The 24,829-nt window shown below is 37.7% G+C and overlaps 2 protein-coding genes across 9 annotated transcripts; one reads left to right on the forward strand and one right to left on the reverse strand.

The window, feature by feature from the left end:
• LOC109046088 (CDP-diacylglycerol--glycerol-3-phosphate 3-phosphatidyltransferase, mitochondrial) lies at nucleotides 1–24,388 on the reverse strand. 8 transcript variants are annotated; one of them, XR_006161383.1, is made up of 12 exons: nucleotides 18,646–18,801; nucleotides 16,352–16,553; nucleotides 15,794–15,871; nucleotides 15,172–15,268; nucleotides 12,831–13,020; nucleotides 12,434–12,612; nucleotides 9,447–9,862; nucleotides 7,985–8,060; nucleotides 5,076–5,224; nucleotides 4,283–4,447; nucleotides 1,422–1,427; nucleotides 1–1,388 (listed from the first exon to the last, which is right to left on the reverse strand). XR_006161383.1 is itself a non-coding variant. In XM_042767944.1 (11 exons), the coding sequence occupies exons 2-10, from the start codon at nucleotides 16,436–16,438 to the stop codon at nucleotides 4,328–4,330; spliced, it is 1,392 nt and encodes a 463-aa protein (XP_042623878.1). In that variant the 5' UTR covers nucleotides 16,439–16,553; nucleotides 24,256–24,388; the 3' UTR covers nucleotides 1–1,427; nucleotides 4,283–4,327. The 8 variants fall into 8 exon arrangements, 5 of the variants coding, with proteins under 5 accessions (XP_042623878.1, XP_042623876.1, XP_042623875.1 ...); XM_042767944.1 differs by lacking the exon at nucleotides 18,646–18,801 and adding an exon at nucleotides 24,256–24,388 and having other exon boundaries at nucleotides 1–1,427; XM_042767942.1 differs by having other exon boundaries at nucleotides 1–1,427; nucleotides 4,311–4,447.
• LOC109046132 (suppressor of cytokine signaling 3-like) lies at nucleotides 20,207–24,013 on the forward strand. The gene is made up of 2 exons (XM_042767950.1): nucleotides 20,207–20,418; nucleotides 21,869–24,013. Exon 2 carries the CDS (start codon nucleotides 22,043–22,045, stop codon nucleotides 22,700–22,702), a length of 660 nt encoding a protein of 219 aa, XP_042623884.1. The 5' UTR covers nucleotides 20,207–20,418; nucleotides 21,869–22,042; the 3' UTR covers nucleotides 22,703–24,013.
• Nucleotides 24,389–24,829: the final 441 nt, after the last annotated feature.

Raw genomic sequence — 24,829 nt, forward strand, 5'->3', positions numbered from 1 at the left:
AAAAAAAAAAAAAAAAAAAAAGTGTATATAGTACGTAATATTTTTGGCCGTTTTGTAAGTTCTTGTGCGTTAAATGACATGGCTTTAAGGCCTCATCTGATTCTGGTATCTGATCTCTGTCTGAAAGAGCTGGAAACAGGAGCTCTTCCAAAAACTGTCATTCGTGACATTTAAATCCAATTAAATATAAATCAAGAGGAAAAATAAGCAAACGCCCTTGCTCCATGCACACTGGCACCAGAATCAAAACATTCTTAGGAAAAGGGTAGTACTGCAGTTTTTCAACTTTTGGAAAGCAATGCTGAAATTGATGTGCAGCTAATACTGCATTACTCACTCACACTCAAATATAGTGGTGCTCAAATCCATCCCAGGTGTACTGTGTAAAGGTTTGCGTCAGGCTTTGAAGCTCTTCTATAAACTCTGCTGTACCAATTATTAAACTCATAAGCTCATTCTCAGTAGTGAGCATCATTAATGAACACTTATAAACAAAACTTTATAAAGAATGGAGTGTAAATGGACAGTCCCAACTAAAAATGAACATTGTGACTCCTTCATGGGGTGTGATGAAATTATTTGTACCTTTTTTTTTAAGGCCCTTAGCCTTAATAGTTTGCAGTGGTTTCTATGGAAGACCATTATCACCACAGACTAAAAAAAAAAAGGTAACTGGAAATTTTAATATAAACAATTCTGAGGGAAAAAGTCAGAAATGTGAGATATTCACACTCGATTCCATCTTTTTTTTTTCTCAGAATTTTTGTGACATGTCAGTTTATCTCTTACAACTGTGAGTTGTCCAAATTGTGAGAATTCACTATTGCCTTTAATTTATCCTGTGGTGAAAACAAGCTTCCATAGGTTTCAGGGAAATATAGATATTTTACATATGGCTGAGGTAACTAAGTGTTGCTGAAATGTGCGAGACCAACTGAATATCATTGACCTGAAAAATGAAAATTAATATTAATGCTGCCTTATAGCTAATTCTGACATTTTCACCCAAAAATAATTGTCAAAAAGTACAATGCAAATGAAGTATAAATGGAAAGGGTTTTTGTTGAACAGCATCTTATTAAAATGAAAAAACACAATACAAATGTTTACAGAAAAAAAGTTAAATTAACTAAAATATATACATATAAATGCACTGCACATCAAACTGATGGCCAAACCTTCATACCTGCCATAGTGCTTACAAACACATGTATATCACACTGGCAGCAAATTCACATGTATTCTCTCCTAGCAATGAGGTTGTAAGAAGCAGAATGTTATTGAATATAACAGCACAGAGTGGTTTCTAACATCATCACTGGAGCTCGCCGGGACTGTCATCTTTTACACTGCCATCTGCATCCAGGAAACCATCAATATTTGCAAATGCCTCATGTACATCACACACACGTAGTCCCACTTTTCATCTGCAGGGGGAAAAAAACATGGAAAAAACACCTTAATGTGATCTGGTTTTAATCTAATACTATGTATTATTTATTATAATCGACATAGAACTCATTGAGAAAAATACACTACTGTTCAACAGCTTAGGGTGGTAAGATTTTAAAAAGTTTTTAAAAAGTCACTTATGCTCCATTTATTTGACCAAAAATACAGTAATAACAGTAACATTGAAAAATATAATGGTATATATATATATATATATATATATATATATATATATATATATATATATATATATATATATATATATATATATATATATATATATAATTTATTCCTCTGATAGCAAATCAGCAATTATTCCAGTCTTCAGTGTTTTTCTTCAGAAGTCATTCTAATAAACTGATTTATATGTTTCTTATTATTTTCAGTGTTGAAAGCAGTTGCGCTGCTTATTTGTGGATTATCTGAAATAGACATCTTTAGTAACATTATAAATTCCTTGACTGTCACTTCTGATCAAATTAATGTGTCCCTGCTGAATAAAAGCATAAAAAAAGTAATTTGCATGAAAACACTCAAAAGACATCGCAACAATTTATACATGTAAATCTTTATATTTTCTGAATAATTTCAATAAGTTACTCAGTTTAAGATATCAGTCATGTCAGTAGCACAGGTACAAGGCAAGTTACACAGCAAAGTTTAATACTCATCATAGTGATGCTCACTTTGAAAAACAGCACTATTAAAAAAAACATCTGGTTTTATCATAATGCATTTTAAAAACCACTAGAGGGCAGAGTAAGCACTAAGTAAAGTAAATGATTGTCAACTGAAACTTTCTTTGACTACAGACAACCCTGCTTGTAGGACTACACGCCATAATTTGCTATTTTATGGCATTATTACATAAAGTCCTTAATATTTTGATAAATTTACAAATACAATATACTCTTTCAAGTAGTGACACCTCCACTGTTCTGCACTGCTTTTAAGAAAATATCCCCAGAATTTTGTAGAATGGATTTTAACATGACCAGGAATACTACAGTGGCCCCTCAAAAGTATTTGGATACACAAGTCACACTTAAATATATCTACACCAACCGACAATAAAGTTCGGTCATCTGCCGCTTTAAATGCTCAAGCAGAATCGGATTCTGATTGGCTGTCAAAAAAAAAAAAAAAAGTTCTGAAAGTAATTCCAACTACTTTGTTTGTTACTGTTATCATTATAGTTGTGGTGTGGACTTCCCTATTCTCATAGAAATATAACAATTATACAGCCATCATTAGTTACTGTCTTTGGTTTAACGGCCTTAAGACCAGTCAGCTACAAGTCACTTAAAGAATGGCTGAGAAAGCGAGCTAGTTCTGAGAAAAGCTCTAACACTGTTTTTAAACAAACCACTTGGGTTTGATATTTTGTAATCTAATTGAACAACACTTTTTTTTAAAAACATTTTTAAATGTGTCTCTGCATTTTGGGACACTGTACACTGTATACAATACTTTGCGACTGGCAGCTACTTCAACTCCACTTCGCTTTCGGCTGATTGTACAAACCAGCTCATTTTAATTCCAATAGCTTAAATGAAAATCAAAGGCCTGAAATTTAGCAAGTGAGTCAGAGAATGTTATTAATCTAATGGAGGCAAGAGAAGGAATGGTACAGCACGCAGAAAGAGCAGCCGTAACAGACTCGTGGAGGTCACTGCCAGTGCAGCTGAAGTCTGCTGAGCAGCCTGTGCCTGACAACACTGGAATGGTCAGATTCATGCTGTGGTCTGACCATGCTAGTTCTAGCTGGGCTGTGTGACGGGGATTTGGGTTGAAGGAACCACTGGAGTGACAATGTGAATTCTTCAGAACCCACTGTCTGACAAGCTGGGGTTTTGTATATCCATCTTCGGGGAAAGTCTGACTTTACTGAGCACAAGAGAGCCAAGTCATTCGTTTGGAAGCGGAATAAAATGCTGAATGCTTTTTTTTGCTTGCTTTAGGCTAGTACCCTCAGAGCATTTAATGCGAATGGCTCATTTTTGCTTCAACATAATGAAACGCATATAATACCCGATGCAACCGAACTATCCCTGCTGGAAAATCCAGCTTAAGATGGTAGCGTGTTGACAAATATGACAAAATGGACCATATGATTATATGATTATATGATTTTGTCCACTGGGAAGGCTTTATTTGTTAACTTAAGTTATCTACATTAACATTGACATCAATCATTAGTTAACATGAGCTTACAATGAACAATACTTTGTGTCAATTTTATCATACGACAACAGATAGAAGTCTATCATTTTCACCCATAGGTCCAGTTATATTTTGAAGAAACGTTACAGGGCAACACATGCACGGATGAATTGTTCACAATAAGATCTATGACATGCATTTAGTAGATAAATAAGTTTAAATTTTAATTTTAATGTCAACTTTAACAAATGTGTCTTAATTGTAAGTGTTACCACTAAAATAAGCCTAAGTGAACGTCCCTGAAAAAGGAAGTGCAAGTTATTACACTTGATGAAATATTAGGATGAAAATGTTTTCTTAGGAATAAGAGCCCCCAATGAATCATTCACAATAAGACTAGGAACAAGTATTAAGACTGTAAATGTTGACTTTAAGGTGGTCAAGATGGTTTTTGGAACAATGTCGCTGATCGACCAGCTAATAACCAGCCTGGTTCAGATAATAACCAGCTAGGCCTGGCTAATAACTGGCTTCTATATTCCAAAATGCTGCTAGGATCTTAAGATGGATTTTCCAGGAGGAATTGCTCATGTCTGGAACTCCCACTAACACTGTAATGTGCCTGATCTTCTGTATGCCTGACGAGTTTAAAACGTCAGCAACCAACCTGTCATAGACAGTGAGATATGCTTCACCTCAGGCCTGCTGAACTTCAGAAGAAGTTCTTGATGAGTGGAGTAACCAGTTGCACCCACAGCTTTACATGGCGGTCTGGCTGATTAAATGTGGAGTTTGACACTTGTGTGGAGCTCTGGTACAACACCTCCTGCTCCTGGACAAAACAGAAAACAAGATTTCACTAAAATCTCAAGTGTTATGCTTTTCTCATAAAGATAACTAAAGAACTGATTTTAACTGATCTTTTATCACCTGATAATAACTGAAGATTACAGGAATCTTTTATTTCACAAACTATAAAAACTGATGACACCTTTAGTGACAATTAAATAGGCTTTATTGTAGCCGCTGTTCCCAGAACAACCAGTAAAGATTAATGGTTACAGCATATCCTTTATGTTTAATGCAGTTTGAGATATGAAAGATAAACTGACTCCATTGTTTTCTAGGTTAAGAAAATCTGTAGCGTTATGGACAATCACAGTATTTAAATCTGCTAATAATGAATTATTCCAGGGTTATAGCATGGTGCCCAACAAAGACTCATAGAACAGAGTGATACCATTAATTGGTCTACATTCAATATCTTGTTCAAACTTCAATAAAACAAATCAATTGATACAATGTGTTGAGCGTAGCTGTTTCCTGTACAAGCCCTTACAAAATGACCAGCCATTAATATCATAGTTAGTACTAACAGCTATTAAAACACATCACAACCCAAGATTTATGGGTCACATGATGAGTTACTTTAGGAAGCAGTCGTGCAGAGGAAGTCCAACCTGTTGCAGTTGCATCTGGAGTTCCTCATTCTCTGTTACTATAGCAATCTGAGCCTCCAGATCTCTGTGCACAGAGCGATAGCCGAAATTTGGCGAGCCAATGAGAGTGAGGCAGGGGAGGTCTCTTCCTTCCACATAGTACCACAGGCCTGTGAAAAAGTGGCAAAAATATCCTGAAATCTCATTTTTCAGACCAGGAATGATGACATGTGCTTTATACAATGCTTCACATTACTGGACAGTTGTTTACTATGACTCAAACCACTCTAAAAATAATCTGGATGGCTTCACATTCACAAATACGCAGATATGGCAGATGCTTCAAAGCGGTTGACAGTGTCAGTATCTGTGTTTCCTGGTCACATGACTTTAAAAGGTGTGGTGTCTGTCCAACAGAAAACATATTTCTTTTTCAAAATCCACAATGCACGACTTCACACTACAGGAAAAAAATAAAAACAAAGTGTCAATCAAATTCTGTACACAAACCAAACATATGTTCTATTAATAGGTAGCAGGAATTACTTGCCACTTCAAAGCCTTGCCAAACATAACCACCCTGGCCTGAGGTAGGGTTCCTGACAAAGCTGAATATCAGGTAACACGACTGCCAGGAATACTCTCAAAATAATCCCTGAGCACTTCCTTATGCACACAAATCTAGCAATTAACACTTATACATGATTATAAATGCTTTTTATGCTTAATTAGATTAAATTTAATTCTATTTCAAAACAACACAAGCAAACAATTAATCAGCGTTTTTTTTTTTTATTGTCACATCGTGACACTGGGCAATTTTATTATATAGACCACTTTGTTGATCATACATTAGCATTCAAAAGTTTAGGGTGAATATGTTTTTTAATACTTCAATTAGGGTTGGAATCACATCTCCGTATTTATTTATTTTTTGGTTTAATTGCAATATACAGTATATATCTCTGTATTTTCTACACTTTCTATTTGGATTAAATAATAATTATTTTTAAAGCAGGTTAAATTTGCTAAAAATGAAAAGAAACAATCATAAAAATGCATTTTAAAATTCTACATGGCACATTTATTGTCCGCCAACAAATATTTTTAGCAAAATGTATTTTTTTTGTAAGAATTATTAAAGAAATACAAAATAGGACAAATAGTTATTTTAAATTATAATATTGAATAATATATAATTATTATAATATTTAATAAAATTAGTGTTTTTAATTCAATCAAATTAATGCAGCTTTGGTGAGCATCCAGTAAAAAAACATTTCAAAAGCATTCTTTTGAAAGGGAGTGCAATCGGTCCGATCTAGTTTTGTTTTGCAAAAATGTTCCCCCTCAATATCATCTGTTAGCATTTCCATTGCACTTTCACTTTAAGGATGCTAAAATGGATTTTTACTTAAGCATAATTTTTACTCTAGCAATAGCAAGCTAGCTTTGGAAGCATAAGATCCCACCCTCCCTGCAAATCACTCTCCAAAGCCACGCCTCCTCCACTTGAACATGTACAGGCAGACCAAAGGATAACCAGCAACATGATGAGAGTCAGCATTGGTGGAGTGTTGAATGCAACACTGTCGGATTATCTCATGTCTCAATCACCAGTAAGAAAACATTACAGTACAAAGCACATAATGTTACAATAATAACGCCGTCCATTCTCGCTCGGCCTGTAGTGGCATAATGGAATGCGCTAATGTTACATTGTGTCTGAGCAAACAGGGTGCATGAAGTTAAATACATATGTTGCAAATACATACGCTGACAGGCAGGTATGATAGCCCTTGAACCGAGGGATAAGACTGGATGAACAGTTTATGCTCCTACGCTTTCCACAGATGTTGGAAATACATATAAAAACAGTTAGACCACTTGACTTAGTGATTGCCATCGGGATACAAAGAGACTTTTAACCAGCATAACAAAAAATGTTTTTAAACCAAATCACCTACCCTGCCTTTAATTAAATTACTTGATAAAGTTACATTATACAGTATATGTGTTGATATGTCTGACTGTGTATTATACACTGAAAACCTTTTTTTTATATTTATACATATAAAGTTTCTAACAAAATAATAAATCAACAAAATAAAAGTTGACATTTGGATATTCATCTCAACGGTTTTGGCATGTGACTCCACTGGAAGTAAACATCCTACTTGCTGCCAATTTTGAATGGCTGCCAATGGAAAAAACATGCTTTTTGGTGAAAGAAAGGTATAGTTATAGCATGACACTTAGTGAAAAAGGCTCAATCGAGTCCACCTTACTGTCTCTTTCCTAAGGTGGTGCGTGGACCTCATGTAGGTTGAAGGCCAGCGTCAGAACAGCAGCTAATGTTCATTGATTCTCTTTCTTGCTCAGCTGCGGGGACCTCTGCACCCTGTCTGTTCCCACTTCAGCTCCACTGTTTACAAGAAATGACGGCATGACAAGGCTTTATCTAATAAGCCAGATTTCTCAACAGGAGCCTGAAATTGAATTCCACTGACGAGGCTTAGGTTTGTCAAGCCTCTATTTTTCTCCAGACGTCACTATTTTATTCTGTTCCTTCAGGTCAGGGGCTTTTAAAGTGTATGAGGATACTCAGTTAATGCCATATGAACAACCAAATCAAATTTATTATGAATTCATGCATTTTTAAACCAAACTAAACATTCAACAACAGCCAGAAAACGTGGCCAAAGCATACCTCTGGTTTACAGAGAAAACATCACATGTGTCTGGCAGCCTCTGTGTCCTGAAGCTGTCCAGGAAGAGCTCTGAGGCTATTCAATCAGAGGTGCTGGGAAACCTGCTCCATGCATTAAATTATGAGCTTTCCTGTTACACCCAATTTTTGGGAACTGGGCTGATCCACTTCAGTGCTTAAAAAAACAACAACAACAACAGTACAGATGAAAAACACCTACCTTTAGCATGAAATGTCCAATTGGGGCGATGGTATTCATGCAAGTGGACACGACTCTGCTGACCCAGCTGACACACCTGAAATGGACAGGATGCTGAGCATTTAAGAAAAACCAACAATACAACGATGAACATTTAAAAAACATTAAGGTTAAAATACAGTAGAAAAGCACCACTCAAACCATGCTAATTGAGTGCATTTGTAGCTGCAGCACCATCTATAGAACAAACAACAAAAAAGCCGAAAAAAGACAGTCTCTCTATGTTTTCTTCAACAAAAAAAGGAGAAAAAATATGGCTTTCCAAAAGTTTTCACGATTGGGGATTGAGATGTCAAGTGTTGAAATCCTCTTCTCAGTGCTTCTCTCTTAAAAGGACATTTTCTGCCCTGTTTTTTACTTTATCTTCACAACATGGCAACCAATCACACACGCTCTCTCTTACATTAGGCAGAAGTTCTGATGAGCTGAAAACATCGACTAACATGTAAGTTGGTGTTCAGCAATCTCTAATGAAAGTGTAATACAGCCAGTCTGTTTTCCTTCACATGGTTATTTGCGCTGTTTACTGTGACTGAATCTGCCATCAAACCTTGTCAGTGACAAACTGTAATAAATCCAAATATGGATCTCAGCTGTTTTTTTGTGATTGAGGTTGCTGAATAAATGCACTTACACAACCTCTGTTCCACAATACAAAGTCTTTTTGTTGTTGTTTTAATATAAAAACATTACTATAATTTGTAGTTAATATTAAGAATGCAACTATTTAAAAAAATAAATTAACCACTACACGACATGATTAAATGTGACTAAAAAAAATTTCATCAGCTAAATCTAGACTTTAAGACTTTTAATTCAAATAAAACTTTAAGTCAAATAAAAGTTCACTAAACTAAAAACAGGACACTATTTCACTTTATTATTGTTTCTACTGTATTTTTGATCAAATAAATGCAGCTTTCAAAAACATTATAAACAAAACCATAAACTTTTGAAGTCTACTGTATATCACAATAAATGCAGTTATCTGATTTGTTGATGCAGAATTAAATACTTTTTGGATGCAAATCAAAAGATTATTAATTTTTAAAACATTTATGAGAAATTTGGCATAAGTACAAAAACAACTTAATAAAAACAAAAGATGTAAAATGGTAATACATACTAAATATTTTTGGAAGCCAATATACTATATGCAACAGTAAGTTCACAAATTAGATGAATTATATGTTAATGCACCAATTTGTAATGGTGCCTGGCAACTGTAAAAAACCTATAGTTACATCTTGTCCACACTAGATGTGGGCGGCATGACTTGACAAAACTAAATAGCTCCTTTTATAAATAACAGAGCTGTCTACACTGAAGTGTTCATCTGTCAACACAGGTATATACTGTATACATCATGCTGCCCAGCTCTGTGCTAAACCATAAAAAAAAAAAAAAAAAAAAAAAAGCACACCTTTTTGTAAAACTGTCGGGCGAGGTGAACGTAGGCCTCAGGAATTGCTCCTGCTACACCTTTGGCTCCAAAAAAGCCATTAACCTCTGGGGAAGCCATGAGGATACGGTAGTCTGCTGCTGCACCCAGCACCAGCTGCATGTAGGTGCACGTCAGGTTGAAGTAACCCGATGTCAGGTAGACGACTGAGTCTCCACCTGCCTCTATGAGCAGTCGTTGGGTTACTTGTTCATCCAGGTGAATGCCCAGAGGCTTCATTTGCACGAGTGGAAAGATCCAAGTGTCATTTGGCATGGTTCTGTCCGAGTCTAGGATGTCCGAGCATTCCGCCTCCAGCATGCTCTGCCGGACACGGGCCGTGTTCACCACCTCCATGATCCGTCTCTGTGCCGATGCAGAAAACTCTGCTCTGTTACCTGTTAGACCACAAGACAGACCACTTCTGAGAACACTCAACTCTGTTGAAACACTTAAATATTGGATACATCTGGGCTGTGTCCAAAACCTAGTCAGCTGCCAACACAGGCAGCATTTTAAGCACAGCCGTTCCAAAAACTACATTTTGGACAAATTTTAAGGCCACATCACTTGTGTCTTTTATAGAGAAGATAATCTCATAATCCACTGTAGGGAGAAAAAAAAACATGATCCTTCAGTTGGCGCTCAGGAAACTTTTTTTTTATTATTATTATCAATGTCGAAAACAGTTGTGCTGTTTTTTTGTGGAAACTGTGATACATTTTTTTCAGGATTTTTTGTTTGATGACCAAAATGTTCAAAAGAACAGCCTTTATTTGAAATATACATTTTATGTGACATTATAAATGTTTTTACTGTCACTTCTGACTTTATGCATATTAATTTCTTTCTTTAAAAAAAAAACTGCCCCCAAACCTTTGAACAACAACAAAATTACCACTGTATTAGCTTACAAACAAACTATTGTAAAACCGAATATGAGTCTCCCGTGTGCTTTACGTGAGAAGTTTCTGCCTATGCAGAACATTCAACATAAGTAACTTAAGAAGTTCTATTTCAGTTAGCATAGCAGCATAACTCTAGTAACATAACTAAGTAGGTTTTGAAAAGGTGCTTTGAAACGTGTCAATCAAGTTAAAATACCTGACAGTAATGATAAACAGAATGATTCTAAGAAACTGATCTTAACAGGGTGCTTACGTTCACACTTATTTGAATGGGTATGCAAGCGAAACGACCATCCCGTTCTATCAATCCATTCTATCAGGTATTTGCTCATGTGAGATCCTGCAAATGCATGATCAAAACCTCAGAGACACGGGTCAATAACTGCTGACCGTCTGGAAGGGTGCTCTGTCAAACCCTGGCGCCTCTGCTAGACATAATGTGCCACGGTGAGTCATAGCAAGAGAGATAATCTGTAAATAATGAATTAGCTTCAGGGCAGAACGCTGCATGTTGGTAATGTATGGCAGAAGCCTGCTGCTCCATGGTGTCTGTGCTTATTTGGTTAAGACAGAAAATGTGCAGCAAGGCCGCACAGAATATTCTGTTTGTTAAATGCAGAGAACAAGAAAAAGTGAAAACCTCTGCAAATATGTGTGGCCGGCGGAGAACAAATAAACGGCTCTTTGAAGCAGGATACAGGGGCTTTCCCCACAGACACAAAGCCAGCCACCCCAAGCCTCCAGGCCTCAGAGGTCCAAACACATCCAGTTAACAGGGCCACAAAGTTCAGCAGCTCTTACCGACAGACTGTGGGATCCAATTACTGGAGATATAGGGGCAGGTCCGAACTGCCGACTCAGCAGATAAGCTTCTCAATGGACCAGCGCTCTAGTTACTCTTACTGGTATGTGAGGCTTTTGCTTCGTACATATAATGTCGCCGATGAGTTGCATATAGAAATGTCACCCTGATTCGAGTGCACGTGCTTTTCAGTCTGATATTTTCCTCCTTTTACCGTCATACATCACTATTCTCGATGTTGGCTATCGGTCCATCATTTCCCGTTGAACTTATTGTCTTGACGGACTGTACTGAGGTCCAAATAGCTCCTTCCCGAACCTATCATCCTCCTGCATCTTTCCTTTCCTACCCTCCCAGCACAGATCACTTACCACCAGCAAGGTGACATCATTGCACTATTTCTGGGATCTGTGACAAACTGTGGCCCCGCTCCACCACAATTATGTCATTGAAGAACACTGGGTTACGGATATGGACCAAGGCTGAATGAGCATCATCACTCATTCACTCGTTTCGTGCTCATCTCTGAGCCTGGGGACCGTAAGACACACCAAAGTCATGGCTGAAGCTCAGCCTCACAGAGACCCGAGGCAAACAAACAGGCTCCGAGCTTCCTGTTTCTTAATCTGTTATCACAATGCTGGTGTTACAAGGAAATGAGTGACTTACCATCATAACCTCTGATTCATGTTGTCAGAGTGGGTGGAAACCACAAGTGTCACTCACTTCTCTTATCAGGACTACTTTCGTTGCCAAAAAAATGCTTAAGTTGTTTGATCACTTGCACTTAGACAGTATAGCTGCACCTAAACAAAGATGCTCTTAATAAATAACAGATATTCATTACATCCAGACAAAAAAAAAAAACTCCAGTTAGCAGGGCCAGGACCTTTTTTTTTTTGTAATAAATATAGAATATTCATAGTGTCAAGATGACTAAAGACTAAAAAAAGACAAAAAATGTATCTCTTAAATAAATTTCAGTTTCCTATTTGTCTATTTTAATTATGAATAGGACTTTTTTTTTAATTAAGGATTTTTTTTTTTCAAGATTTTGATAGTTAGCTGCATCCTCTGCAATTTTGTGAATGTGTTTGGGCATTTACCTTACATAATGTGATTTTTTCTTTAGATGTTAAAACGTTATAAGGAATTCTCATTGAAATCCCCCCCCCACTGTATTATATGACATATGGAATTATAAATTTAAGGAAGTAGCTTCTGTTTAAACAGGTCCCTCTCTTTTAAAAACCACTTGCCTTTGTAGGGATGCACCATTCCCTCCATCATGTGCACACTGTTGTCAGGTTGGAGCTGCAGTGACACATCGCCCACGGCTCCCACGAGTTCAGCAAAGAAATCAGCCACTTCCTCGCAGTCCTCCAGAAGTACATAACGATCCTGACGATTGGTGAAGTAGGAGTCGCTCAGATTGGCCCTGTATGAGATGATATCATATCACACTCAAGAGAACAAATATTCACCTCCTCCACTGATCAGAGGCTGTTTGCATGAGCTCCATACGCTCTAAAAACAAACCGAGAACCATGAAAAGCAATAGCTATAGCTGATAGAAATGTTGGTTTTCAGCCATAACATATGTGTATGAACATGTGTTGTATCCACTTTTGCTGTGACATATACAGGTGTACACACCCACTAATAATGAGACTGTTGTCAAAAAGGTATGCCTTGATGTGCTGCACCCCGATGGTTTCATTGAAGCGTTCGGGAACCAGAAGACGCAGCAGCCCCCGCAGGTCAGGTGTGTGGTACAGGGACACTCTCATTTGCTCAGGAAAACGCTGGAGCAGTGGCAGTAACATTGTGCGGGAATTGTGCTTACCTCAAATGAAAAATAACAAACAGGGAAATGAGAAGCATGCAAAGAATCAGTGCATACATTGAAGTAAGCGTTAGATACACTAATGGGACATTCACACTAAAAACTAGAGGTTGATGGAGGTTGCTGTCATGACAGTGTTGATTGGCTGACTGCCCTCAAGAACACCCACAGTCACTGAATGTTCACAGATTTTTTTCTATTCATTCTATGTTTAAATTATTCTATTGTATAAAGTCTCTTTAGTTTTGCATTTTCCGTATTGAAGAAAAGCAGTAAAACAATTGCCCTTTGTGAACAAATAAAAGTTATAGTCAGGTCCAAGTCCTTCACTTGTAAATGCCAAGTTCTGTCATGAAACCCTGGATGGCGCATGTTTATGGGTCGTTAACACAAACTCATGACATTCACAGAGTTAAACTACTTGGTACATGCTGATTGGTTCATGTTGCAATCTTCTGAGAGTTGTCATGATAGAACTATAGCAAGATATAGCTTTGATACCAAAGAAAAGTCTTTTCACCTTTTTAATATATATGTATATATGTTTTTTAAGAAATTAATACATTTATTCAGTAAGGGTGCATGAAAATGATGAATAAAGATGGTAAAGATATTTATAATATTACAAATGATTATCAAAAGAATCCTCAAAATAATCACTGAATCCTAAAACAATCATAGATTCCTCAAAAATATTAAGCAGCACAACTGTTTAACATTGATGATGATAATAAGAAATGTTTCATGAGCAGCAAATTGCCATATTAGGATGATTTCTGAAGGATTGTGGAGTAATGGCTGTTGAACATTTAGCTTTGCCGTCACAATAATAAATTACATTTTAAAATATAATAAAAATATATTTTAAATTGTAATAGTGTTTCACAATATTACTGTTTTTATTGTATTTTTACAGCAGCCTTGGTGAGCATAAAAGATTCAAAAACATAAAAAAAAAAAAAATCGTACTGACCGCAAACTTTTGAATGCTGGTATAAGTTTTGAACTTTTTTTTTTTTAAAGAATACACAGCTATTGTAATGGATGTCAATGGAGAAAGATCCTTTGAGAATGGGACACTGCTAACTAACCAAACCATGACCCCTCGGTGCACTCATATCAGTAGGCGTCACATCACGTCACTGCTCATTTGCATAGATGATATTGTAGGCATTGCCAACAGTTACAGACGTTCACGCTAGAAATTGCCAACACATTAAAAAAAATAAAACACATCTCTCTCTATGACCACCCTCTCATAATCCTCTCATAATGAGAGTTTTTTTAGGAGATCAAGCAGAATCTGAACCACTAAAATGAAGCTCTATGCTGCAATATGATGCTTCAGTTACCATGACATATTAGATTATGAATTCTTACAACATCATTGGGTGAGTTGTACAGCACATTAAAAGCAGTCAATGGAATGACTAACAGTTCCTGTAAAGTAGTTTGCAAGGTAAAAGAAAGGGGGGGGAGGAGTTCCGAACTCTAACCTACAATTACTAAAACTGAAAATCATCCAAAATTACACCCAGGCAGTTATATCAGAATAGACATGGCGTACACCATGAAACTATGTTAGTCAGTGTTGACAAAGGGAAACGATCATTGGCAGGGGCTTTCCTGTAGGCATTATTTCCTTCTGATGGTTTCACAGAAAAGATTTTGAAAAGATCAAGCTATGACTGTTCAGAATGCACAGAATGAAGTTCAAAAAGAAGTAAAAGAACAATACAGACAGAGGAAGGTTTATGAATAAGTGAGAATGCAAGGCTTTGTTCACACAGCACACAATCTGATCTGGTTTTGAAATCTGATCTTCGGGACTGATTGTCATTTAATTAACTAAATCAGCTCCACAGGTTCAGTGTAGTCAATATCTGATACATAATGACTTCATAACTCATGAGACGCATCAAATACATCACACTATTTCACACAATCATGCATATGGTGTGCCTGTAATCGCTCACTCTGTCGCCATTCATTCCATTGTGACCATAAATGAGCGAAAGAGTGAAAACGTAAGATTTTTCCCGTTCAGAATACAACAACTCCAAGGATTTGGGTTGGATACACAAGCTGCTGTCTGTCCGAACAAAGCCTGAGTGGGTGTGCTTGAAATGAGTAAATGAAAGGGAAACAGACCTCTTGAGCCTCTGGTATAATCCAGCAAAAAAGACACTTTGAGATCAGGTACATGATCTTCCTGTGAGCGCTCTAATGCCTCTTCCATGCAATCAACTTCAAAAGAAATCAGAAAGTCACTGAAAGCAGCTTTTAATTACCCAGAGTTATCAACCTAAAACTAGGGTTAACTAGGGTTCTGTACTATTTTTAATTTTTATTCTACTTCTGTTGCCTGGAACCTTATGGCTTGTCTGGCTGGTTTTGCATGTTGATATGAACAAGGAAATGCACTTTAGTGCATACTGAGATGGTGATTAAATTCAACTTTTAGATTGAGATTTAGCAAAAACCACCAGATCAAATTCTGTTGATAAAATTAAATACTGCTGAGGTCATTTTTCAGAATACGTTTGCAGATTTGACTTTGGTTGTGACATGATCTACTGGTTATACCGGACTGTATTAATCTTACAGTAGTAAAAATAGAAGATGAGATATGCTAAACTTCCCTGAGTAACTTCCTCTTATGTAAAATTCTTAATCAGGCCACAGTCAGCTGCACAAAAACAGCCTTTTCCTTCTTAGGCTAAGCTTTATTTACTGGTCAGTGACAGGAAATGTGTGCAGGCAGGTTACATACGAGGTCTTGCTCTAGTGGTCCTGTGCCCAAATACAGTGAAGCCATAACCACACGACTCTTGGCTGTCTTGATACGAGCCTGAGCAAATAGAAAGAATAACAAACTGAATCAGAAACACTGAGTAAAGCTTTTACAAGATATATTATGGCAAAACAAAGTGATAAAAAGTGATTCAAGACAACAAAAAAATCTCTACACATTACAATTAAACCTAATAAATATCTACTTGGATAAAAATTACCATGACATAAATTATGATGTTTAGAATAGTCATTTGGTTTTATAAATAAAACATCATCTTTTCGTAAATATCACCCAACATAATATATTTTACAATGACATTATATAAATATGACTATAAATAGAAAGGCACTAAATGGAGTGAGATAATATCTGTTGGTAATAAGATATCAGAGATTTCATTTTTACAACCTTATAGTCTTATTTACTGGCAATACAGCTCTCTGAAGTTGTAATTACTTGGCTTACACCCGGTACACACACACACACACACACACACACACACACACACACACACACACACACACACAAGCATACTTTCATAGTCTGATAAAACTCATCAGGTGAGTGAAGGATGCGTATGCGGCCCCCAGGGACCCTGAAAGCAGGTACATGATCAGCCATCCATTGGAAGCGTGAGTGGAGGCCCTCGACACCAGTGAAGCCTGGAGGTCTGGAGGAGGCCAGGGGGGCTGAGTCCGCCTCTGCCAAGAGAGGGGCCAAGAGCAGCACAGTGGACCTACAGGATGACAGGAAGTAAGAGAGAAATAAGAGGCGGAGAAAACCTTTAATCAGAATCCAAGACTGGCAAAACACTTCCACTGCACACAATGCACTGCAGTGCTTCCGTTTACAGTATTAGTAAATATCGTAAAATCTGGTGGCTGAACAGTGATACTGAACTGATGCTTGCTTTTTATTTCCTGTTGGCTTTTAAACAATATAATACACACTATTGTGCATTATTGTCAGTTAGATTTTTAATATCTCTGAAAGAAGTCTCCTGTGCTCACCAAAGCTGCATTTATTTGATCAAAAATACCATAAAAGCTGTAATATTGTGAAATACTATTACAATTTTAAATGACTGTCTGTGTTATATTTGAATATATTTTAAAATGTAATTTATTCAACATGCATTCATTTATATTTTCAGTTTATTGAAATGGACAGTGTTTTTTTTAAACATTATAACTGTCTTTATTGTAATTTTGCTGAATGTATTACTTTCTTTAAAAAAAAAAAAAAAAAAAAATTAAAATCTTACTGACCGCGAAACTTTAAACAACAGTGTATTTTCAGCTATATTTGCTAATTAAAAACCTAATACTTTATTTTTAGTACTTTTTGCTTTGTTCTTTGGAAAATCATCAACAAAATCATTATTTTTACATCTTGGTTTGTCGCCTCTTTCAGAACAGTGAATGAAACTGTAATAATAACTAACAAAGTAATAGTATGCAATGCTGGAGGGATGATTGACTGTGCAATACAGACCTGTACATTTGATAGTTGATGTGATTCTGAAAAACAATAATTCAACCAACAACTCTCCTTTTCCCAAAACTTGATTTCCAGCTACTCAGAACAGGGCCCTAAGTCCAGCTCCAAATGCAACAGGGTTCACAAGACAACGGAAGTAACATGGTCTGTATGACACAGCATGAAGTCTCAAACTTCAACCCTTCACTCAGATCTAGTGCCAAACACCAAGGTCACACGGAGTTCTCTACAACCCAGACTGTGCTTTTCTTCACAGAACCCGGAGTCTCACCGCACACTACAGTAGATCTCACATAACTCCTGAGAAAACAAAATCAAAAGAGGCGCCTCAGAGAGCGCCATGACCCTGCGGAGACTGAGCTTAAAACAATTCGAAGGTCAATCGTGGGTGAGTTTACAAATCTATACAAGTTAGCTATCTGCGTCTCTGGTGTATCAACCTTGCCTTAAAAACTAGACCCACATTTCAAAGCCTGTTACAGACGACACATCTGCCTAAACAAGTGGAGAAAATTCCGGAATAGGACTTCACTTATATCAGACCGAAAAGAGATTTGGTTAAAGCCACCTTTTCAGAAGAATGCAAGCAGTGAATGGCTGCTTTGTAAACCACTGCTTTTAAGTCTTCTTGAATGAACCTTATTCATTGCATTACACATCTGATAACAGCAGTTTCACAATAATATCTGATCACCTAAAGGCCAACTTGGGGTACATTTTCCATTTAAAAACAACAAATTTCCATGAATTTGGTGTACAGCTGAGCTATCAGATCAGACATGCCTGAATCAGATAACATCGTTTTAATAAAAGCAAGTGAGTCTGCTGACAAACCATATCTGATCTTCTGTCTGCAGTCTCGGTTTATTTAGTTTAAGTTATTTAGTTGATTTACTATCCCAATAACCAGTTTTACAGCTCAATAAAGGGTTAGATAACACCAAAACCAAGGTTATGTCTTTATCATTATTATCATTTAATCATTCTCATCCTTTTCCCACCCCGCATTACTCAAATTTTGTATGCTGAGCACAAACGAATATGTTAAGGAGCCACCATTTACTTCCGTAGCATTTTTGGGTGAACTTTATATTTAAGAAAGATGACACAATGCTTACTGTAAATAAGCTGATGAATATTAGTAGAGCAAAAGCAGCAACCATCTTTATTGTTCTAATGTTTACGGCTCATACTGTAACTCCACACATGAATTTATGAACTCTCCTTTACACAACCACAAGCTAACATTAGCCAAACACGCTTGACTTTAATATTACGCGATTTCTATCGACTGTTTTTATGTAATGCAAACGACTGCTGTAGTTTACCCTCTCCTCCGCTCATGTGTCCTGAAAAAGCGATCTGTTACCCTCGTAAAAACACAAGAGAAAGCAGGAGTATACGCGGAGAACACAAGTCTTTTCCATGTCATGGGCGCCGCCATGTTTTCACTGCATTTTGATTGTCAAAACTTTATTTAAGCACATGCTGCTGGCGGCGCGACACAGACGCGTGCACTAGCGTAAACAAGCTGGCTGGTTCTAATGAGAGGGCCTGCAGTACTGATAAGGTATAATTGTGCCTTAGCTGGTCTCTTATCTTTCTATACGTTTTTATCAATGCTAAAAATGCCACATTATCTCTCGTGCACTGCACCTTTCCTATTTACATTTGAACTGACATCCACAATTTGAAGGTATTTTTTTCTAAATCAAATCAAATATAAAATAATGCACAAGATATCATAACACAATACAATTTATGCTAGAATACATTCTACATTAATGCTCCCCCCCCCCCCCCCCTCCACATTCAGTGTTTACTAAAATTTTCATTAAAACATTCTTATTTTAGTTTATTATATTAGCTGCACATAGTCTAATTTCAGCAGTGAATGCGGTTATATTAACTATGGAACTAAAGCCACAAGAGGAGAGAAAATATACTGACATATATCACATGTGAGTAATTTTAGCATACATTGGAAGTATTTGTATTTTTTATTTTGTGTTCAAACCTCCAGTTAAATTTCTGACTTGCATCCTTATATTATTTAAATCATAATAAATTAAACTATTAAATCATATTTCAATAAATAATAAGCATTTATGGTTAGATCCTATAGCTATAGATGCATTTAAATGGATCTACTACACAGTGACTGTGTGATTTTAATTTTATATTCTACATCATTAGACGACATATACAATCAATTCTGGATTCACGTGCTCCATAAATATTCAAAGCTTCTGATCAGTGAATTATTAATGCAAGAATATCCCCAATGTCTTAGTGGGGTCTTTTGGAAGGTGGTCTACTGCTGTCATCCTATAGATGGCGTATGGAACAAACCCAGCCAGTATGTTATGAGTCGAGTCAGCCTTGTGAATACTACTATACTATACTATACTAATACTATACTATACTTTTACATAGAAAACTGCGTACTTTATAGTATAGACTTGCATTCTATTTCGAATAACCTTATGCAACATAAGTCCCAATGACAGACCCTATGACATTTTTCGTGAAATTATATTTTCGTGGAATTATATTCTTGGCAAAACGTTCAGTCATGCATCTGGCCGTAAACAACGCTATAATACGGGACTCCGCAAAAGCAGTAAATTAATAAATAAAACAGACCAATAAAACAGAATAATATGCAACATGTGTGTGGTCAGATATCATCAGTCATAACACACCGACCACATTTATATCCGCAAGGGCAATGCAACGTTTCATCCTTGTGTGAACAGGGAAGGGAGGGGGAGACATCCCGTAAAAAAGGGTCACGCTGATTATTTATTGGCAATCCTCCACGTGCGTGTGTGTGAGTGTGTGTGGTTGCTTTACTGGAACACAAGGGGTGGAGCCTTTTAGAAATATCAGTCAGTACTTCAGCTCGATGGCACGAACCTCCACTACCTCTGATAGACTTTCACACAGCTGATCTCTGATCAACTGTTAAAAAACTGACATGAAACTGATCTTCATCCTTTTAAAAGAAGGTCTATTTTGCATAAGCGCTTATATGGCAATCACAAAAGGAGCTATGTTTTAAGAAAACTCCCAAGATTGAGTCGGATAACGATTTGAAGGTAAAACGACGTTTTGCGCTTTATTCTAATGCACTGGAGTTATTAAGAATCTATTGTAAATGTATGCATATATTATTATATCGGACTGTTATGCATGCCTCAGTATGTGCAGTGCTATATGGTATCCATGTCTAAATAAACTATGTTGTAGAGCTTTGTAATTCGAGCGAATAGTTTAAAGTCTGCTTTAGTGATATATGTGACTTAACGAGCTCAATGTAACCCGAATAAGTCGGTGAATTTCTATTCCAGTGGGATAAGAGAGTGAAGGGGCATTTACAGAGTAATACGAGACAGAGACCGTGTGTCATGAATGAGAAATTGGGTTATTCACAACGAACCGGAGGACCTCATTCATAACCTGTTTTCTAATAGCCCGAAAGAGCGATCGAAGTCAATATCGGGTTTACACAGTCGAGCTTGGACTAAAAATAAAGCTTCGGTTAGCAACTAGTTAATTTATCCACTGCAAGCCGTTTTAACACTTGCGCTTCAAAATCATCTAGCTTCTATCTTTATTTTACAAGTGCTCATCTAATAGTGACTTGTAAAACTAATCATTATTGGATTACTTGCTTAACTAGTACCACTAGTTCTAGTAGAACTAGAAAATGGAACAGCAATAAAGAGTACATACTAGTGGGAAGTTGATATTTAAACCACAGATCCCTATAGAATTCACTAACTTGAATTATTTGTCACCAGTAGTATTGTCATAGTTACTAGTTGCAATAGTATTAGTAAAACTGGAACAGGTACCAGCAACATTGGCATACATACTAGTGAATGGCGAGTAGTTGATCTAAACTACAGATTCCCCTGTAAATCATTACCAAAAAAATAGCAATTTGTTATCAGGAGTATTGGGAGGTTGACTAGTAGCAAAAGTATCAGTAAAACTGGAAACGGTGCCCATCAACATTGGCGTACATACTAGTCAAATATGAATAGGTGATTTAAACCAAAGATATATTATTCAGTAACAAAAAATAATAAAATTGGTTACCAGATGTATTGGGATAGTGACTAGTAGAAATGATTGAATATATTAGTCACTATTGGAATAAGTACTAGCATCTAATGGGTAAGTTTATACATAAGGTTCATAAGGCACAATGACTAGATAAATCACTACTACTGAGTAACTTAAAAAATAAGTACTAGTTACAAAACAGACACTAATTAAAGAAGTTAATGTTAAAACAGCCATAGTTTAGTTCCAAATGGGACGATTACATCACTGAATTGCGTAAATTTGATGTTTCTTTGGAGCGGGAGGGTTGGGCTTTAATGCTGAGGAACACATGTGAGCAACATCCAATCCAGTTATTAGAACTATGAATGGCCCTAATAAAAGTGATGTCATAGCAGATGTAATGTGCTGGCACTGGCTTCTGTTGTTCTCACTGTTTGGTTGATGCTGACATTTTCCATTTGGCTTTTCCTTCAGCTGCCTTCCATACCCACCGAGACGTCATTTCTTCTGGATGTGGAAGAGGTGCCAGAGCTCTGGGCGTTGTGTTGGTGCTCTCCAGTGCATCAGCACCCTGGCTGGGACGGCCCTTCGGCCCTGGACCCCGAGCACCAGTGGTTGCCGGGTGGTACAGGGGGTGGGCAGAGCGCCATGGTAACGCACAGTAGGTTTGACAGCGCGATGAGCAGCAGCCCCTTTGAAGGCGGCGCGCGCCTGCCCCCTCACCGGTACAAGACCTTCAGTTCTCGGGCGCAGTATCAGATGGTGATTGCAGCTGTGCGCAAACTGCAAGAAAGCGGCTTCTACTGGAACACCGTGAGCGGGAAAGAGGCCAGCGCACTGCTGAGCGCCGAACCCCCAGGCACCTTCTTGGTGCGTGACAGCTCGGACCACCACCACTTCTTCACACTCAGCGTGAAAACGACCACAGGCACCAAAAACCTCCGCATCCAATGTGACTCCGTCTCCTTCTTCCTGCAGACCGACCCTCAGAGCGAGGAGTCGGTGCCACGCTTTGATTGCGTCCTCAAACTCATCCATCATTACATGCCATCTGCCGGGACGGGGACCTCTTCGAAGGTCCAGGCCGATGGAGAAAGTGGAAGCGCGGCTGACGGAAGTGCTTATTACATCTTCTCTGGTGGCGAGAAGATCCCTTTGGAGCTACTGCGTCCGCTGGCGTCTAGCATGTCCAGTCTGCAGCACCTATGTCGAAAGACTTTAAATGGTCATATAGATGTGTCCACCAAACGAGACCAACTGCCTCATCCACTCCAAGAGTTCCTCCAGGAGTATGATGCTCCTATCTAGCTATTCTTGATGGGTTTCAGATGAGAAGAGCCACATGGGTAGATGAATAAGGCGCGTAAGGGGAGTTTAGCGCTCCTACATCGGCATCCGTTAGTATTGCGGGCCAGCTGTGCCTTCGACCTCTGGATTGTGAACTTTTGAAGGACAGCACGAGATAGTACTCCAACTCAAGTGCATCTAACATCTCAGCAGCTGTTGACACAAACGGACTTCCGCGTTCCAGCGGCCAGTCGGACTGCTGAAGATAAACACAAGTGATAGTTGATCAGTACAGGAGTTAAGTGTGCTGCTATGGCTATGGTCCAGCCCTTCATCATCGATCGGGAGACACTTTCTCAAGTCTGTTTTCCCCAGCTCAACATTTTTTGACTTTCTTCTGGAAGGAAGGAGCGAGAGCTGGGTGTTTGCAATGACGTACACATTTCCACTGCTTCTTGCCAAGTGTAATTGCCTCATAAGTGGGCGTGGGGGCGCAAACGGGGTGGCTACTTACCGTTCACGACCAACACTGTCTGCTATGGTGACTGTGTGCAGGTTCAAGAAAAAGGACTAGAGTGAACGTAACGACCAGACGAGAGGCCTGTTACTTCAGGCCTTTGACCTCCCATAGCCCTCTCTGGAGAAGACGGCCCCTCAGTGGACTGTTGTTACTTTGTTCATGACAGGAGCCAAAGCAAACAGTGGTTTCATTTGTGCTAGGAAAAGGCAGGTTGAACATTGTTGACGATATGAGTGTATATATATGAATTGTGATTCATATACTGTGAAGCAAGTACAAGCACAGTATGAAAAATCTTTAGTAACTGATTTACTATGGTCTTTGACATGAAGGACCGTGCTTCTCTGATCACACGGAGAAGCATTTGTACTTTGTGTGCTTCAAAATTCTCATTCAATAACAACGACACACAGTGTTTGTTTCACTAGCAGGACTTGACGTCTGCTATTCACTGAATGTATTATGAGTCTATGGAAGGGCTTATGGTTCCACTTGTAGATTGTTTCTCTCTCTCTCTCTCTCTCTCTCTCTCTCTCTCTCTCTCTCTCTCTCTCTCTCTCTCTTTTTGTTTTGTTCATATTTTGTCAAATCAAGGTGTTTACATGTGTGGCCACCAACAGGACAGCATGTTTTACTCTGTCTTTTATAAAGATGTCTCATCTTAAGGTCTGGTCTGATGACCGCAGTGCAAGCTTGAAGATCAGAAAACTAAGGCATTAACATAGAAAATGCAGCAAGAAACTTTGCACATATTTATATTTATAAGATATTTCCATAATTTATATTAAAGAGCATTATTTTTACAAAATGGACCCAGCTGTGTGCCTCACATTTTTCTGTGTATAAAACAATGCTTATTCTCTCTGGCCTCAGGCTGCATGTAATTTAAATATGCATGATTTTTAATGTGCCGTTTGCTGCAGAAAATATTTTCCTCCAGTCATGTGCACACACACACACACACACACACACACACACACACACACACACACACACACACACACGAAGATACCACAACTGCTCTTGTTTTCAGAAAAACAGGTCTGAGGCTTACCTTGAGGTGTGTGTACAGGATGTCACTCAGTGCTTTCTCTTTTGTTCAAAGTTAAAACATCTGCCTCTCTCTTTTTCTCCAGAGTGTTTTTAATGGTCTCTATTGATTAATCCTGGTCACTCTTCATTCCTCACAGGAAAAAATCAGGGAGTAAAATGGACACAACACAAATCTCTTCTAGTACCATTCACATTAAATAACCACTTCAAAAACCAACAAAATTAAATAATATTGCAACTCTATTTAAAGTTACAATACAATTTTATTTTATTTTTTTTTTTTTTACAGATTGAGCATTTCTTGTACGATTCCAGTTATTTAATTGATTAACCACTTTCTATTAATTTTCTCTCCATTTAACTAAGGGCTTTTATCAGATCTTCGTCCTCATATTAGAGGGTAATTAACACATAGTAAAAGTTGTAACTCACAAACCATTAAATGCCTAAGTGAAAAAAATAGGGGGGAAAAAAATCAATAGGCCTTGATAAACTTCCTGAGAAAACCCCATAGAGCTTGACACGATAAGATTTCTGACTTACAGTGCAGACTTTTAATCACGAAGTACGAAAGT

This window comes from Cyprinus carpio, chromosome A12, assembly GCF_018340385.1.
Source record: "Cyprinus carpio isolate SPL01 chromosome A12, ASM1834038v1, whole genome shotgun sequence".
Taxonomy (NCBI): domain Eukaryota; kingdom Metazoa; phylum Chordata; class Actinopteri; order Cypriniformes; family Cyprinidae; genus Cyprinus; species Cyprinus carpio.

Bases quoted from the DNA above. Each gene is read 5' to 3' on its own strand.
- LOC109046088 (XM_042767942.1), bottom strand. From the start codon at position 18,761: ATGGCGGCGCCCATGACATGGAAAAGACTTGTGTTCTCCGCGTATACT. The intron at 8,061-9,446 runs GTGTGCTTTTTT...TGTCCATTTCAG, and splicing joins CCCGACAGTTTTACAAAAAG to GTGTGTCAGCTGGGTCAGCA. The intron at 4,448-5,075 runs GTTGGACTTCCT...TGTTTTGTCCAG, and splicing joins TCCAGATGCAACTGCAACAG to GAGCAGGAGGTGTTGTACCA.
- LOC109046132 (XM_042767950.1), top strand. From the start codon at position 22,043: ATGGTAACGCACAGTAGGTTTGACAGCGCGATGAGCAGCAGCCCCTTT.